We start from the raw sequence: 19,971 nt of genomic DNA, 5'->3' as shown, positions 1-19,971 counted from the left end.
GTATTCTTTTTTTGCTTGGCAATACAGTTTTTCTAAAAAAAATGAGAATCAAGAAAGAATATTACATAATTTTATCTCATATAATTGTATAATTGTGGGTTAAAACGTGTTCTGGTACTAGTATTTCAAACTAATAAATAGCGAAAAGGAGTAAATGTTTCTGCCTCAAACCTTTAAGGAATATTTAAAATGGAAAGTTGTATAGAAAACCTCTAATTGACAACAGCACACGATTACTATTAAATGATGTTTTAACAAACTAAAGTTTATAATCTAATCGGAGTAAATAAAGACCGACATAATTTATAGCAAGCTGTTATGTTTTTCTCGTCAATGTTGTAACAGATTTATCATTGATATTTTATGAATTTCAGACAATTCATTAAGAAGGCTCCTGTAAATGACATGGATTTTGACTCGATTTAAGAGGGGATTTTCATCGACTCTTGGAGATAATTCAAGTAGTTGTGAACAAAGTAGACCATTACAAGGACTAAGATGAGTATCCATTGAACATTGCTTTGGAAATGCGTATGGGTCACAGGTAAATCTGATAATAAAAAGCTCATTAAAGATATCAGACTTATAATTTTGTAACGTGCCTTTGGTCTACATAAGATTCACCAGTGACGCTCGAATCAAAACTGTTATAAGCAAAATCAAAAACTAAGATGAAAAGCATTAAATAGCGGTAAATTAAATGTTATGCCAAATAAGGCTAATGCAATCTATACCTGTAGGTAGACCAATCTTCGTGTAAGGACTATTTCAAAATTTTATAATTAACAGCACATTACCAGAACAATAAACAGATCAACGATATTTCATGTCAACACAAACATGCTGACTATCAGGCAACTCGGAGACGAAACATTCACGAGCAGTGGCATTAAACAGATTTACGTGTTGTTTTGATTTTTTACAGCACTTTGTTGATACCTCTGCTGTTGGACTATCAGTCCCCGAGAGTATTATCAGCACAGTAGTCGGAACTTCGGTACTGACATGATTGAAACAAACCTTTCAAAAAATGTCCGTTTATGAATTTTTAAATTTAAAAAGAAACTAAGGTTTCAACTCCCTCAGGTAAAGTTGACCTTAGATTGATTGGCTATTTCTAAGGTTTTTTTGATCATATAGCTTTTCAACGTTTAGGTTTTTATACCACTTGGCTTTCAAATATGTTTTTTTTAGCGTTCTTGATGAAGGTAAGAAAAGCGCTTCGGACGCTGAAATGTATAGCGTGTCTTTTCAATTTTTAACCCATTCAAAATATCAAACTGAACTTCACAAACAAGTAAAATGAATCAAATATAATGTAAATATGTTTCATTGCTTTATGTGTATGTTGATATGCCAATAAAAAAATAATTTCCAAACCAACATCCTAAGGCTAACGTATATGTCGCTTCCTCGTCCTGTTTATATGGTGCTCATTATGTAATACTGTTTTGCAACAATTTGATGTTGGGGCTCAACGATATTAAATTCATTGTGTTTTTGTCAATCTTACGTTCTTATTTAATGTGAAGTAATAAGAAAGAATTGTAAACGGAATTAACAAGCATATTGAACAGTACAACATAATGTTTTTGTCGTCGAATTTTTCTTCGGCAGTTTGTATTTTGTGTGATTTGATGGATGCGTGTAGATTATTCCCATGTGTCTTCTATTTCAATTTAAATAAAATCTCATTTTCAGCGACACACTTCTTTGTCCTGGTATAATTGGAAATCCTGACCTTGGCGGATCTGGTCACGTGTTGTGTATAGAAGTTTTAAGTGTCGTCGACACAAAAGGGTGGGAAAAGTTTTGTATTGATGTAGGAACAGAATCGATGGCTTTAGATGGTGTTCCACATTTAGCTAAGCAGTGGGATTTTCTTCCTGGTGTTGAGGACCATATTTACAAGGTAAGAAATAGCATAGCCCGTTTGTATCATATAGTTTATTCTGTTAGCATAATGGTATTCTTGAATGCAAAATGTAAGCTATTTTCAACAGATGTTCTTGGCCCAGCAAAAAATTCACAATGATTTTCTTATGTTTCTGACAAGTATCAGACTTACACAGTTAAATAGTACAAATAGAAAAAAGTTATTAACTCGAAAGTTTAATGGACGCCATTTATCTTTAAATGGTTTTTAAAATATATTTGTTTCACACATAACCTTAGATAATTGTCGTAGTCATAACCATGTCATGTTTTCGTCGATTAGGATGGCGTTAATAGCAACGTATTAACGAATTTACTTCAAATAAGTACCTCGACGAGTGCCCTAGGAGGGATCGAAATATAAGTCATTATATCCTACTATTTCTATTAGGCATATTGCAAATATACATTGAAAATAATTAATCTATTAATAACTTCAATGTCTAAGTGTTCTCGGCTTCGGACATTTACTTAATATTGACCCCCTAGATATGAAGCAAAAAGTAAAATATCAAAAATACAAACTCCAAGGAAAATTCAAAACGGAAAGTGTTTTATTTAATGGCAAACTCAAAAGCTCAAACACATCAAACGAATGGAAAACAACTGTCATATTCATGACTTGGTAGAGGCATTTCCTTATGTAGAAAATGGTGGATTAAACCTGGTTTTCTAGCTAGCTAAACCTCTCACTTGTATGACAGTCGTATAAAATTCCACTATATTGACAACAATGTGTAAACAAAAACCAGACATAATAGGTACAAATGTCTAAATTTGGGGTGCAGCAGTCAACATTGTGCTATAATCTTACTCACTATAAAAAACAAACAAATATGTCAACAAAGAAAACAAAATGGCATATAGACAAAGCACATCAGCAAATATATAAGACAGGAATAACACGCCAAAAGAATATTACAAAAAATGGACTACACAGTAAAGGTTGATAATATATAAAGACAAATGAAAGAACACTTTAACACGTTATTAATATGATAAACAACGTCAGTACCTAGAATATATAATTCAAGACCATCATGTATGATTTGTGAAGTTGAAACGGAATATTTATCATAACGTAAAATAACAAAAAAAACGAACCCTGCAGAAAATTCCAAACGGAAAGTCCCTTATCCAATGGCAAAATCAAACGCTCAAACACATCAAACGAATGGAAAACAACTGTCATTTTCTTGACTTGGTACATGATCTTGATCAAGATCTTGGTATCTTCAGATGAACTCTTTTTTTTTTAAAAAGGACGAGACGTTCATCAAATTTCTGTTCAGACACTGGTGACGTTTTATAAAGTATGAGTAGCAGCTGTAAGCTATTGAATACTGAGTGAGTCGGGAAATGTATATCGCATGTGCAGGTGAAGTTAAAATATTGCTGCTAAGGTGGGTTAACTATATAGCTGGAAGATTAAAATCATCTCGTTTGTCATAGATTCTGGTATTGGGATGGCCGCTTATGTCAAATTCGAGGTATAAGTCTTAAAATTAGACGGAGGAAACAGTGTCTGTTGTTTCTTTAATTTCGAGTTTTGGAGGATACATTACTGGAGCCCAATCTGAAAAGTTTGGAATGTTAATTGAAAGAACATCATCAATATATCTGCATGTGAAATTAAATGATCTAGCTTCTTTAATCTTTTGTTTTGACAAGTGTCTGAAAGAACTCCGACTCATATGATAATAAGAATCGGTCGGCAAGGGAAGGCGCACAGTTCGTTGTTCTCATACGCATAGTCGTTCGTATAAAAAAGAATTTTGCAGAAAAGAGAAATTTCTAATTTAAACATTTAGTTACAATACTTATTGATTTCAATCTTTCAGCATATGGGACAACATATCGACGCATTTAAAGAGCAGCTGACGAAATCTGGCGCTGATCCAAATGGAATGTTTCTTCAAAAGCCTCCGAAAACTATTACGACTATAACATACCTGACCAAAACATTTTGGAATAAGCTGTGATTTCTGTGAATTATCCGTCCAACTTCAGTAACTGTGATTCTGTTTTTATTTTTAAACAAATATATGAATAAATGGAGAGAAAAAAATGTTCATTCTGAAAAGTAACCTGTTGAGCAGATTCCGCATTATAAAATTGACCCGATAACATGTTTAATGTTAGAAGTTTATTTCCAATGTATAATGGCCTATTCAAATTAGCTTTGTTGAAGGCAGCATGGTGACCTTTAGTTGATTACGTCATCAGGGCTCTCGTAGATAATTATCTCATTGGCACTCAAACCAAATATCCTTTTTTTTAAATGATTTATTTGAATAGGCTATTAGATAACAGGAATAATGTTCAGTTATCCACAGAAGTTATGTAATTGACAATTGACCTGATGTCCAACAGTTGCAAGTTAATGCAATCTGCTGATTATTTGTTTATTGAGTCACTGATAGTCATATTGTATAAAAAATGAATACATTTGTTTGACTATTCAGATTACTAAACAATATTGATTTAATTGCTTATTGTCCTATGATCTTATCATTAAGATTGTGATTCATGGTGCAAATGTTGTATATGTTAGATGATATATTTAGTGTATGCGCTAAAAGTGTAGCCAGAAATGGAATCGATCACCACTTAAACGTGTTAAACATAAAATTGCAGTTGATGACATTGATGAATTGGTGACTTCATTAGATTTGAGCCAGATAAAAAGTTCATTTTCGCTCCTGTTGTCATGTTTAAAACGTGTGGCAAATTTGTTACATATATCGTCAAAGTGTTTCTATACATGAAGAAAGGGGTCAAGTCACTTTTCATCATAACACGTTTTTAAGGATAGCTATCATCATCGTTGTATTTGTTAAATTTCAGTCCTGTTAACTGATATAATTTTATCATTAAAAGATAGTTTTAAACACGAATCACATAGAGTTAAGAGATTGGGACACTTCTTTTATCATGTTTATTAAAAGTATACTACGGCAATAATTGTTCCTCTCACCATACCTTGATTAAAATCAACAGGTATGTTACTCAAAGCTTGTTGTTATCAATGCATAGTTACTATGAAAATGAACACGCATGTATTATAACAGTGACGAAGACAGTTGAGGAAATTTGATTGAACAAAGTTTTGTAAAATATAAAATCAACTCTTGGTAACTCAACAACTCAGTGCTAATATTCGACTATGTAAAATATGAGAATTGTTTTCAATTCATTGCACTTTAAACGACGAAAGAAAACGTTTAAAGACTTGTGGATTGGAAGTTCGTGTCATTTGTAAGTAAATACTAATTACAGTAGGTAGAGTGTCCGGCTGAGATTGTGTTTTTTCAAGTGATTTGATCAGTTTTTTTCGAGTGTGACCACGTTTTTTCAAGTCCATATTATCAAAAATGTAAACAAACAGATTTCTTTCCGGATAAGACGTAAAAAAAAGGATACTAGAACCTTATATTCTAGATCATATAAGGAAAATTAGTATTTGTGATAAACAGATAATATTAAACCTACATTATTTTGTTTTCAAAAAACGTTTAATTTAGCCTTACAATGCTTTATTACGAAAAATAGATTACAGTTATTTTTATACACATATCAAAGCCAATTTCAATGGAAATGCATTCATGAAATCTATATATATTTAGTTATACAGACCCTTTACAAAAGTTCTTGTTTTGCATTGAAAGGGACATTTCAGAGAGTAAATTTATTTTCACCAATAACTATGAAATCGCACATTGTATAACCTTTTGTGTGATTTTATGAAATTCCATTTTCATATCTAAAATGAAGAAACATGATCTAAATTACTCTCACGTTTACCAATTATCTCTATTTGGGATTATTACCAATATGTCAATATAACGCAACTATAAACAGCTGTCATACAAGTGGGCGGTTTTGATAGCTATAAAACAATGTTTAACCTACCATTAGGAATGAAAATGTTGGATTGTTAAACACAATTATCAAAGATCAACACTGCCCTAACCTGGGACAGTGGGGTAACAGAATATTTAAGAACAAACTGTCAGAGAATACTTAAAAATGGTCAAACTCAACAAATTAGAACGAATTAGAAAAAAAAATTACATAAATGACACAAAGTACCGATCTAAGAGTACTCACTGTAACTGAAAACTCGTTCAAAACCAATTACAAATAATAGATAAATCAATTAATCATGTTCTCTTAGATTAAAATAGTTTTCCATGAGAATAAGGAAATCAAATGACCGTCAACTTACTGCTAGTTGAATCATTTCAGTGCCAAATCACAAGCTACTACGATGATTGAACTTTTTTTCTTAAACTCGTAATTTACTTTTTTGAACGATAACAGCTAAGTGGTGTTAAAAAAGACGAATACAATGAAAATAAATCTTTACAAAGCTAGTGCGTAAGAGGCGCCTTTTTGGATTGACCTTAAATAAGACCGATAAAATTTAAACGTTTACAAGGTAGGTATAAATACTAAAGGGCTATGACGAAAAGGGATTTAAAGAGAATAGCCAGAATCATCTATGGTTAATGTCGTCCGATGAAGTTTGAAACTGATTAATAATTATTGATTTTAAAATTTACGCATCGATATTATAAATCAATTGAGAGGCTATGCACTGACTACAGGGTTTATGATCATGATGATACTATGGAAAGCTAACAAACTGTTTTCCGTAGGAATGCCAAGTGCAAACAACGATTTGTTATTAATACTAAAGTCAACAAAATCAACTTTAAATTATGTCAAGCAACCACTTATAAGGTTATCGAGAGACACTGGGCATGTTGTGGGATTGAATAAGTTTTGTTGTTAGCACTTACTAGATATTTCTTACAACAGTTTATCTCAATTTGCTATCATTAAAAGGATATTCCTGGAGAAGAAAATGAAACAAAAGCCAAACGACACGAATCAACAAAATGATATTTAGCGGTCAACAAAATGCTGTAAATAATTAAAGTTGCTATATACAATATCATGATAAAATTATAAGGGTTTTTGCTATACAAGAACGAAATGTTTACAATAACATGCATGTCATATCCTATGTTGTTAGGCACTATCTAATTTTTTGAATTCATTTTATTTCAATTTTGATTGTCAAAATATCAATTATGGTGGGAACAAAAAATTCTGTCACAACCTTCAAATATGCTCTTTTCTGTAATCGTTATTATAAAAATCCTTCTATTTTCACATATATGTCACTATGAAACGAACGTAATAAGGTATTAAGTATTTGTTTCAAACAAGACAACATAACTACATCATTCTAATTCATTTCTAATTAATATTCTATTTTTTTTTTTTTTTTTTGATAATACAGGGTTCTATGACATGTATGATTAAAAAAACAATAATTCAATAACTCAAGTAAGTTATTTCGTTGAAGCAAGGTATTAATAATAGTACTGTCCATCACGATACTACACTATTTTTCAAGGAGAAGGATTTAAAGCATCAAGTGAATGATTTAGATATTTCATCAAACTAAATGTAGGGAGTTAAAAATATCATCTCCTTCTTAATAACGTGACTCTGGTGTAATAATTTTCTCCCGTAGGTATAGGGGTGATTTATATAGATTAGAAATTGCAACAAAGGTCCATTAGGATATCAATAAAAGCTGGTCTAGATTATACGTTTAGGTAATACGATATATAAATAAGAATGAGAAACACGAACCACACGACAACAAGTTCAACTCAAATAAACACACACCTGAGATCACTCCAGTTTTTTGTGTGGTTCGTGATGCTCAGTCTTTAGTTTTATATGTTGTGATTTGTGTACTATTGTTTGTCCGTTGTTTTTTTCTTTCTTTTTTAGCGATGGCGTTGTCAGTTTATTTACGACTTATGAGTTTGAATGTCCCTCTGGTATCTTTCGCCTCTCTTTATCAACTCAAATATAAGACATTTTCAATCCAATATGGTATGGTTCCCGGATATACAAGGAATAAAAATAAAATAGTCGATACTAAAATTGTCTGGTCTTAACCTTGCAGTTGACGATTAAATGGTAATAGACATTTGATTAGGTAATGAAGTGACCTTGACTTCATTTCATAGGTCAGTAATCAAAGTTAAGTTATAAAGATAAGGATCTATTCACAGATAATATACATCGACCGGCGAGTGATCTAAGTGGTGGTCTAAGTATCCCGTTTACTATTAATCTAACATGGTTAATACCAAACAGAAAACAATAAACTTGCGGAAAAGATGGTATACCGCAAACAAAAGGTGCAAACATTAGTACACCATATCAGGATTTCGACACTTAATGTCTCTTCAGTGATGTTAGGAATCGAAACGGTATTTGGAAGGCTATATAATTTACCTCAATTTAGGATAGACTCTTGAATTTTGAAGAGTAGAAATAGGATGAACGGATCATATAAACCCGAAGGCAAATGTATAGTATTCATTGGCATTATTGCTTAAAAAATCATAGAAAATTAGTCGATGAATTGAATTAAAAAAAATATACAGATAAATAAGCATTACACAGTACCTTTTCAGAAGTTTTATACAGTCCGATGACTGACAGTAATAGCATATGATTTATATAAATACATCGTATATGAACTTGACACCTGTTAGAACTTTTCGGAACGCAAAGGGTGTACACTTTACATCAGATGATAACCTATGTGTTGGAAACAAGATGTTAATTTATAAGATCGTTTATGGCTCTTCCTTCACTTTTATTTGTTTAAATGCTAATTAGCAATGACAGAATGGTAACAGATTTATTTGGTCCAGTTGCACATACGTCTTATTCCGAAACATAACAACAAAAGAGGGGGTTAGGAGTTGTGGTTAACAAAATATTTGAAATTTTGAAGTTTCTGCTGTATCAGTAATATTTAAATTCGGTTTGTGATAAAGTTCGTGTAGTTGTACAGTATTTGCAATAAAGGCTGCCCATTTACGATTTAAAATCACTGGCCCCATACAAGTTTTATTTCATCTATTGAAAGGTATTATAGGATCACTTAGATTTGTTAATTGATTCATTTTTTTTTAAATTATAAATGTATGCACAACATATTCTCTTATCCACAAGCGATATCTATTATCAATTCCTTATTTAATTTATTCGATATTTTGATCAAAAGTGCTTATTTACAAAATCATCAATAATCAATACCCCCCTCTTTTTCATTTTGAAATTAAAAACGGACTTCGAAATTACCGCGAATTTGAGATCTTCTTATTTTGATTTTTTTTCTTAGGGGTAACAAATACACGGGAGCTTTTATTTAAGATCTCGACGGCTACTATTCTTATTTCAGTATTAGTTCAATGAAAAGATAACTACATTTGAAAAAATGCATAAAAAATGAAAATTGATCAACATAATTTATCGGCATACAGGTAATTCTTGGATAAGTGTATGACACACTTACACTTGTTTTATAGTAAAACATAGCAATTCATGTACTTTAAACGTATTCAACTTTTTTTCTAAAATTTAAAGTTGCATGTGACTTTAAACGAAATTATGATGATTATACACATTTCTTTATTCAAAATAGTCTATTCTATTTCAGCCTGTTTTTTTTTTTGCAAAAAATTGGTACACAAAAATAAAACATCCAGAATTTCTAATTTGCATTGGCACCTATATAATATTGTGTAAGAAAGTTAATAGTTTTTCAATTTTACAGCATATGGGACAACATATCAACGCATTTAAAAAGCAACTAAACAAGTCTGGTGCTGATCCAAATGAAATGTTCCCAAACAAAAGCCTGCAAAAGCTATTAACATGTAATAGTTCTGATTAAAAACTTTTATCAATAAGCATGCTGTAATTCAAGTTAAACATCCACTTTGTGTCTAACTTAAAATCTGGTTTATATAATGAGTTTATTTAGCATGATTGTGTTTGAAAGTATAATGAACGTACGTTTACTTTAAAAAAGGAACTATTCACAAGTTACTGCCTAGTTGAAGTGTCCGCATATGCGATATTCCATTATGCAGAGGATGATTTATTACAACAGCAGATACCAGCAGTAATAAAACGAAAGGTTCTACATTGAAAACGTTCGAAATTTTACTCAATGTTAATAGGGTTTATAATCAAAGACCAACACTGTTCTAACATGACACCAACAAATCTTAAAAGACAATATGTTAGATGTTTATAAAATAAAACCAGAGGGAGTTGTTGTCTTCTTTAAAGATATTCCTAAGTTGAAAATTGTGGATGTTGAAAATTATACAAACTGCCGAGCATACAAAGTGTCAAACTTATGGAAATTAATAAGCCACAATATTCATCTCAATTTTGCATTTTAGGAAAAAAAAATTGTTGAATTTTAATGAAAATGTATGATTCTTCCAAGTTATGCTTGTACAACATGTATACAAATTGTTTCAGGGTATGCTCAGAATATTAAAACTCAATAAAAATAAATAATAGATGGTATTTTACTGTGCTTTTTCATACAAATTTGAATCATTTAAGCATAAAATCCTTCAGTAGGGGAGGGATTGTGGACAGTAGGTTTTTTTTTTTTTTTTTTTTTTTTTTTATTCCTAATTTTTCACTCAAAAACGTCTGGCTTGTCTGAGATGGCTGCTGTTAGGGAAAGGTGTTATGCTGTCTACAAGAAAATGACCCTTTCTGACATGAAACTGCTGTAAAACGTTTTTCCTCATAAAAGATGATTGAAAAAATGAATAATATTTTAAAATTTGAGCCTGACATATAATGAAAATAACCTTAAAAATAATTTCGTGTGCAACGTTCAAGGCGCTTTTCTGGAACTACCTTCATCCGAAACGCTAAAAACGCCAAAAAAGAAAACAAATGATTCTAAACGTTAGAACAAATTTGTTGTATATACACCTAGCCTTCGAATCAATGCGCTTCTTATAAATCAAAGCAACAGAGAATACCATCACTTTTTTTTTAACTAAGCAATATTGGAATATCGGTTTTAGATTTGCATATACATATAAATTTACCTTACAGGTTTCATTTTTACTTAAAGCCAGATACTGTCAGCCTCTGTAGATTTTTTTTTTTTTCTTATTTTATATTCTACATGCTAAATAAATATTAATGAGCAAAATCAATTAGGCAAAGTCAGCTATAAAAGGCCCCGAAGTGACAAATGTGAAACAATTCAAAAGAAAAAAACTAACATATGCATGTATATGAGTTCGATATCAGAATTCCGGAAAATCTGAATGTAATATGAATCTTATGTTTGTCAACATAACCTTCCATATATACTCAGATTCTGTCTATGTTACAATATGTTGCATATATTTAAGGTAATTAAATTGTCTTTATCCAATACAATATACCATTTCAACAATAAAACCTATCAATTAAGATACATTTTATCGAGTATTAGATAATTTAATGTATTATTTATTAGTATAAGTTTATCAAATGGGTTAAGTATACAAATTATAGCAGTCATGTGATAAATAAATTTTGATATCGAGGTCATAAATTCTCTTGAAACCATAATCGTAAGATATATCACATTTCATGCTTGTTTGCAGTGCAACATATTCGTCCTAGTTACTCTAAAGATTTAATTTTGATGAGTAGTCACTCAGAGAGGCAATTGAGAGAACATCTATACTGCAACATATGCATCAATAGGACATGAGCGGTTGTTAAAATCTTAATAACAACAATACTACAAGTGAATTACTTCAGACATCACGTATATGTAACATACATCTGTGACAGTTTCTTGACGTGAGTTAAGATGTCATATTACATATAACTATTCATAGTCAGCTACGATACATAACATACACCCGCCACTATTTTTAAAGTGAGATAACAAAACAAAAAACTTTGTGAGTTTTTTCAGCGAGGAAAGACGATATATAAAAAAACAACAATTGTCCCATGTGAGTTATTTAAGTCGACATATTTAGAACAATCTTACACAGTGAGTTATTTGACAGGAAACATAAAACACCGTGATCTACTTGGATCGACACAAAAACCTATCATACACAGTTTCATTTGAAACTGCAAAACATAACAACTTTTTATCAGAGGGAAACATTCAAAAGTTATTTACCAATTGATTTGACATACGACATACATGGAATTAAAATACCATTTTCTGTTTTATTTGGTAATTTTTATGTTGAGTGGACTAACTCTTTCGTATAGACGTAATAAGTATCCTGTTACAAAGAAAGGCAAGTATTTTTTAATCCATTTGTCATTTGTCATTTGTAATATAATTGTATGTCCAATGTTTTTTTTTTCACAAATACTTTACAAAATCCGCTTTTACTTTATTTAGAAAATGTTGAAGACCACATGCCATTTGGACAATCAAAATTCACAAAGTTCACAAGTCATGATTTACGTAAATAATAAAGGCAACAGTAGTATACCGCTGTACACTCTTTTTAATTTTGTTTTAATCGACACTCAAACCACACAAAGGCTACATTGACTACATTGCAAATAAAAACTAATTGAATTTACATATAAACATTTATTTGTATCAATGGGAACGTAATAGATTTCGGTTTACGTTTTCAGGACAACAAGCTCAACTTTAACACGACCTTAGAAACTTAAACCAGTGTGTGTACAAAAAGTGCAATACGGTGCTGTAACGTTTTTTTTTGTTTTGTTTTTTTTTGTATTGCTTATATTATTAGGGGGTTTTGTGGGCGAGTGATTTAAGTAGTTCAACTACTGTGAGTTCGAGTCCCGCAAGTGGCAGGTGCATTCGACTCCAATCTTAATTGACTAGTTTTGCAAGTTTTCGTGCCGATTAGGGGCGGATCCAGGATTTTGGAAAGGGGGGGCGTAATATGTAAAGTTCGCCGAGCGGAGCGAGGCGTAATTTTTTTTTACCTTTTTTGGGATAAAAAACATAAAATAAATGTAAAATGCACATTTTTAACGATTCCTGACGTGGGGCATGTATATTTTATAGGACATTTTTGATGCCGCATTCTCCCCATTAATTGTCTATTATAAAATGTTTGAAAGGATCCAAAGCTATGTACTAATATATTTGATGTGGGATTTGTCAGTAAAAAATGGACATGGAAAATTCTCGTTTGTTGTATGGTTAATAAGCATAACCTCACAGATTTCTTGTTGTAAACATGATATACGGCTATTCAATGAAGTTTATAATACGACCGACACGAACAAAGACAAACAAGCAATTTTTATCCAAATGTTTCGGGTTGAAATGTTTCACCCAACAAGGGAAATGAGGGGTTCCAAATCAACCAAAGGCTACGAATGAGTCTGAAAATCAAATGCCAACGAAGTTGTGAATGACGGTCGACAAATGGAGACATAAAGGCCACACCCAGCAGGCAGGTTGCAGTTGGGCCTTGAAAAAGTATTCCGTATATCAGTTCGGCGAAACAGACATTCCGGTCAGATATGGGATTTACATGCAAACCCCCCAAACAAATTACGCCCGTTTTTTGTTCACCACGTTCATTTAATGCTGAATAATTTTGTTGGATTTTTTTTTTCTTATTTCAAAAAAGGGGATAATTGTTTTCAATACAGATACGGCCAGAACTTTTGTTTAAGGCAAACACCAGGGTCAAAATTTGTTCTTTAAAATATCTCAGACTGCCCTATCAAATCAAATGGTCCGTACCTTAGACTTTAAATCTATCTAGAGCTTACTGACTGGGGATCATTATTCAGCAATGTTATAATTGGCTGGGGCGTGTGGGGTTACACATATTTTCGTAGGTGAATAATATTGCTTTGGAACTTTTTTTTTCATGAGAGTGTAATAGAATATTACTTTCTGTTGAGTGGAATTGTGAAATAGAAGTCAATACGTTCTTGCTCAATCCTTTGTCGCTTTGAAGGCGTCATGCTTGTCATCTTCCGACTAAGCAATGTGTTACTGTAATTTGAATTTCAAAGTGCATGACTGAGTGTCGTTTTTTCGACGTACTGATCAACTCCACCGTAGCGAATCACATGACTTACACATAATCAATAATATATTACAGTAAATACGAGCGAAAAATATCTTTATAAGTAAAGAATTGTCGCATAACAATTAAATACACTGCCGGGAAATGGCAAAGTTCACTAAGTCTAGTCTGATTAATAATTTTACAAAAAAACAAAAAAAAAGTTCAGGCAAAGGGGGGGCGTACGCCCTCTACGCCCCCCTCTGGATCCGCCACTGCCGAAGGTCGGTGGTACTCCCCAGGCACTCTGGATTTCTCCACCAATATAGCCAATAGTGCTGAAAATTGCGTTAAAACACGTTAAATTAATCAATCGCAAATTATTATCATGTTTTTGGAATGCCTGCCTGCATTGCCATTATGTTTCTTCGATCTGTGCTATCCTAAATTGTTGTAATACTATTAAGTGTTTGAGTATGTTTCAGGAAGCTTAATTCAATGAGAAGATTTGCATTCAGTCATTGAAATTTGCTGCAGGAAATTTAAGGAAATCATTAAAAAATTAAAATTAGTGATGCATCTTCATCATGCAGGTCTTTTTGATATATTAGCCAATCAACATTTGTAAAAGAGTTTGGATTTCTAAATATTAACGCCTTGAACATCACCGAAGAGAAATTCATTTCCGAAATGCGCATCAGTTAAAGTTCAATTGGTAGTGTTTGATTTTATTGCTTATAATGTCGCTATTTTTATTCCATACATGCTTATATAGTACATGTATCGTATATCTTTGTTTGATTCACATTTTTATCGTTACTTTAATGTAAAAGGACGCCATAGTTATTTGTAATTTTTGAAGTAGGATTGAATATATGTCTAACTAATACATATTCGTTGAGAATAAATAATAATATGATATACGCCAATGAGACAGTGTTATTTATTATTTATCATATTTCCATCTAGTAACTACATTCACTGTATGACTATTGAATTGATAAATTCTTTGTACATTTTGCATTTAAGTTTATGCTACAAATATATTAGAAATTTTTAGCAAAAACAAGAAATTGCGAAACTACTTAATAGTGGAAGATGTGATGCATTTCTTTTGCTGCTAATAGGGTATATAACTAATTGCAATGTTTCAACATTTTTCTCTCAGAGAAATTACTGAAACCACAAAGACTCGTTGGTGCACTTGGTGTTTGCAGCTTCTGTAGGAAGCTGTGTTTTTGTAAATGTGTCCAGAGATCATGTGTCAATTCATCATGCTGTGGCGCTGCTGGAAGGCCTTCTAAACCATCTCGCATCTCTAAAATATCTACAAAGGAACAGAAAATGGTAGTCAAATTATACGACCAATATCTAAAAGTATATAATAAATTAAAAGCTGGTATAAATAATAAATAATTACATTTTTCATGTGTTGTTATTATTGCGTAATGGGGGGATGGTGGTGGGTTAAGGAGTTGGTCATGACATTAGGTTCTGTTTATCAACATCATTTGGACAGGAATTTTCTGAAAGGTTATAGCAAGCGAAACGAATCTTTAGTTATTTAAATGGTTTTAAAAATGGCGGATAATACAGATGGGACAATTAAAACTCATAAGTCGTAAGTTTTAAACTGATGCTACTATTGCATAATTCGAAAACAACTAAATATGTCCACAACACACTACATAGTAAAGTAAATATTGATCAACATGAGACCATTCAAAAACAGTGGGCGAAAGTCTACAACTTGTCATTTATTCATATTTCCTATTACAATCGTAGTTATTTTAACGAGAGGAATTGATACGATTTATATGGTAACTGTGTCCTTATGGTTGGACAAATAGTACATTTCGTATAGAAACTTTAGTTTACAACAGAAAAGAAAACAGTTAAAATGAAATCACTAATATTTTACAATTCGAGGTGAAGATTTTCATTGTTAGAAACATGCAAAAACATTTCTTGTGTACCCAGACTGCCTTCTCGTAACTAGCACATATTAAAAAAAAACATATGGACTATAAACTATGACATTGGTCTATTGCAACATATGATGTTTTGATTTTTTTAATGTAATGAAAGGTACATAATGGACATTTTCGATAAATGGAGTATCTGTGTTATGATCTATGATACAGATATCACATAGCGTTCTAGCAAGAAAAAATGGCGTTAAAACCAAATCAGCAATGTGTATAAAATGTCATGTTATACAAAAAAGGAGATATGGTATGATTACCAGATGAGACAACTATCCACCAAAGATCAAATGAAGTGGATGTAAGCAAGTATAGGCAACCGTACGTCCTCCAACAATGAAAAATGTAAATTGACTTGAATGCAACCAATTCTTAATCAATCAGCAAACATCGTTTTTGGTTTCACCCCAAAGGAAGACTTGGTTTATTCTTAAATTGTTATTGTAGTCTACTCAGGAAGTTAGAGTGTCACAAATTATAATCATATTAAAAGAAAAGGAAAGATGAAATGATGTTCCGGCAATCTGTGAAACATTGCGTTCTCAGGGAATTGTAAACACGTAGTAGTCCATGGTGCATTGTAACTCATTCAATGGATTGGTCAATGTCTTAGGTACAAATTTTTTAGTAGTATTTAAACAAACAATGATATTTGTGGGAACATAAGTATTCTGAAATGATGCTTATCCGTGTAAGGAAGTGTACCTGACCTGCTCTAACAGTTTACAAAATGTCTATTTATATAAATACTAAAAGTGAAGTAACAGAAAATTTACAGTGACTAACTTACTAAAATAATATGTGCCATTTATATGCATAAAAGATTAACAGCTTTCGTGTGCATTGTTTAATTATTAAACATCATGTGATTTTAATACAGGAACCACGACATTATTGTTTTTGAAATACGTGGTACTTCAATCTTCACCATAACATATTTTATCTTTTTTCTATATCTTGATACGCATTTAACTACTAGAGTTAAATTTTTATCTTTGTTGTGTGTTAGAATATATATATATATATATATATATATTTTTCTTTTTATAATTTTTAACATCTGTTTGTTTCTGGTCTACGATTTAAAGGATTAGACATTATACATTTAGAATTGTCAAATGAAGTCCGTACGATACAGACAAAAAGTTCTTGTTGATTTTTTCTTCAAATTTTGATACAAACATGAAAAAGAAGATGTGGTATGATTGCTAACGAGACAACTATTCTCAAGAGACCAAATTACACAGAAATTAACAACTATAAGTCACCGTACGGCCTTTAACAATGAGCAAAGCCCATAGCGCATAGTCAGTTATAAAAGGCCACGAAATGACAAGTGTAAAACAATTCAAACGAAAAAACTAACGGCCTAATTTATGTACAAAACAATGAACGAAAAAACAAATATATAACACACTAACAAACGACCACCACTGAATTACAAGCTAAGTCAATTTTGACATGCACTAACGAAATATGCAAAGAAAATTTACCTTCATGACTTACTTTTCGAGATATTGCAATTTAAAATTTGCATATTTCTTGTAAAAATGCTAATTTTTATTTTTCAATACTGTTCCGGGAAAATAACACATATTTTATACAAATAGAGATATATTTACTTGATTGTTTGGAAAAAGTGTTCGTTGATGTAAAGATCTTTAAATTAGCGCCTTGAATGAAGGCTGAAAGCGATAAATTTTTTGTGAAATCATTAAATTATTTGATATAAAAAACTGTAAAAAATTTCTTGTCAATACAAATGCATAATAGGGCCCCATGTATTTTCAAAGTAGAAATAGAAAACCTAGGTTTTTGAATACTTCAGATCATATATCCGTAACTGGCGACTGAAATTGTGTATTGTTATTACAGCATCATCGTACGCGTGCAGCTATTCGTGTCGTACATCAAAATAGGAAAATAGGAATTACTGGCATATACGAAGTTGATTTTGTCTCAAATTTTGTACTATTAGTAGATTTGGCCTTCCGATTTGATTGTGTTAGTCCTTTTTCGCCAATTTTGAATGTTGCAAAAACAACGTGTTAAATTTCGATGCATTATTATCTGCCTTTGCGACTGTATTGTATGCCCCTAATAAATTGACAATTATTGATCAGACTAATACCTGTCGAATTTTCTTTTATATCAAATAGTCACAACTTATCAATAGTTTTCTATGTTGCGTTTTGTGTACTGTTGTTAATCTTTTTGTCGTTTTTAGTTGTATGCCATTGTATTTTCAGTTTGTTTTCGACTTATGAGTTTGAATATTACTTTGCTATTATTCGCTTCTCTTTTAAGACAATGCAATATATATCTTAGTATGCTTAGTTTTACAGTTCGACATATCGGTGACTTTTATAGCTTTAAGAACGGAATAGGCCATTCGGTGATTTATAGTTTTTATAAGCTTATTATATCATAGGCAATAATACAACATCTCTTATTTTATATTCAGAATACATACATTTTACTGAAGAAGAAAAACAGTTACACAAATTGAAATGTAATACTCTGTACTCATTGTTGATTCAAGTAATATAAATACTTGAACTAAAACATATCCACGGTTTGTGTGGAACGTTTCCAGAATAATCAATGAATTACGTCTCACCTTTGAATAAAAAAATAGTCTCTATAAAGGTCACTAATGTTTTGTCATGACATAAACGTCACATTCTGCATCTAATCTATCTTATAATAGTCTGCACACTTTTGTTAAGTCTCTATTTTGTGCGAAGTTGTAGCGATGGAACAATGCGTCAATATTGTAGTGCAAATTCACTCAAAGCAGAAAGCAATTATACGCTATACTATTTTAACGTAACATCTATATACCACCAGTGGATTAGCAGATATTTCAATGATAGTCTGGAAGGAAATACGAGAGATTAAACTCATCGACAGGCATATACCTCCGTCTTTTAATGAATGGTCCGGCAGGAGTCTCATCAAAGGCAAGATAATACACTAAAACACGACATCCATGAAATGTATATCGTTTTAGGATTTCCCTTATATTCTCCATAGGAAATTGAGATTATTAAAAAAACAGCGATAAAATACAATTAAGTAAATCTGTTATTTTCATCAAGCCTTAATTGCTAGGGACAGGGATAGATATGTTTGTTTTTTTGGTTTGTACTTAAATTCTTGAAAACAATCTTTTTGAAAGAGAAATGATAATTACTTGATATGTTTTGAAAATTAAAAAAAAAACAAAACAAAAACAAACTAATGATACAAAACATTTTTTTTTTCTTCAAATATTTCTTTCCATTCGAACACAGAGAATGATGGCCGATACCATGTGTGAAACACATTTCTTCCATTCATCATGTGTTTCCTCATTCATGTGTTTCCTTATTCTATCATTATCACATCATATTGTAATCTTGCATACGCTCCGCCCACAAAACAATGCCAAAAAGTTTATTTGACTATAACAGAGCCATATTTGAACATGTTGAATGTGAAAAATGTTAGATATTTGTTTATATTTTTCATAATTAAAACCTCGACGGTTTATATGCGATGTTTTATGACGTCTTTTTTTCATTAATAAATATAAAATTGGGAATCCGTAGATATAAATAAATGAAAGAAGTATAATAGGTCATTCTAAATATATGATAGAGACGTTTTACTATTAGTTCATTTTATTCATGAAAAAGGAGATTTAAAAAGAAAACAGGGACTTTTACATTATTCCCCTTGACAAATGTGTATGTTTATGCAATATTTTCAAAATAATATAACGGTATCTGAAAAAGAACATTTTGCATTTTACAAATATTTAGTCAGTTATAGTAAACGGTTATGCTTGAAATGATATATATACCTTTTGTTTCTCGAAATTTTGATCTTATAATATTGATAAAAATCATTAACACAGTTACCGTAAAAGATAAGAATATATTGAAATGTTACATTATCAAAAGATCTTGTCAAATTTTGTCATGTTAACCTGCAATGTATATACAGTAAAACAAAATTTAAAAAGGCTAAACCATAAATGACATTAATTGCGTTTCAGTCTATATTTGAAACATTAACGGAGATTTTTAAGGCCACATATTAGCCTTGCCTTAATTGACGATTCTGGTACTAGTTTCTATATAGTCACTCAAAATTATCGATAACATTGAGTT

The 19,971-nt window shown here is 31.3% G+C and overlaps 1 protein-coding gene and 2 long non-coding RNA genes across 3 annotated transcripts in view; 2 read left to right on the top strand and 1 right to left on the bottom strand.

Annotated features, from left to right (window-relative positions):
* LOC127717793 (uncharacterized) overlaps nucleotides 1-4,029 on the top strand; it is a 29,400-nt gene extending 25,371 nt beyond the window's left edge. Inside the window, exon 12 of the mRNA XM_052223623.1 lies at nucleotides 3,777-4,029. Coding sequence (XP_052079583.1) covers nucleotides 3,777-3,917 — 141 coding nt within the window. The 3' untranslated portion in view covers nucleotides 3,918-4,029. The remainder of the gene's footprint in view (nucleotides 1-3,776) is intronic.
* The window catches only part of LOC127717799 (uncharacterized), a 73,177-nt gene that overhangs the window by 7,609 nt on the left and 45,597 nt on the right, over nucleotides 1-19,971 (bottom strand). The gene's annotated exons all lie outside the window — the stretch shown is intronic.
* Nucleotides 1-19,971, top strand: part of LOC127717801 (uncharacterized) — a 61,997-nt gene that overhangs the window by 32,950 nt on the left and 9,076 nt on the right. The window lies entirely within an intron of this gene.

The sequence above is a fragment of the Mytilus californianus genome, unplaced genomic scaffold (genome assembly GCF_021869535.1).
Source record: "Mytilus californianus isolate M0D057914Y unplaced genomic scaffold, xbMytCali1.0.p SCAF_10, whole genome shotgun sequence".
In the NCBI taxonomy this organism is placed as follows: Eukaryota; Metazoa; Mollusca; class Bivalvia; order Mytilida; family Mytilidae; genus Mytilus; species Mytilus californianus.
The sequence above is the reverse complement of the archived record's forward strand: the minus strand, read 5'-3'. Positions and strand labels throughout refer to the sequence as shown.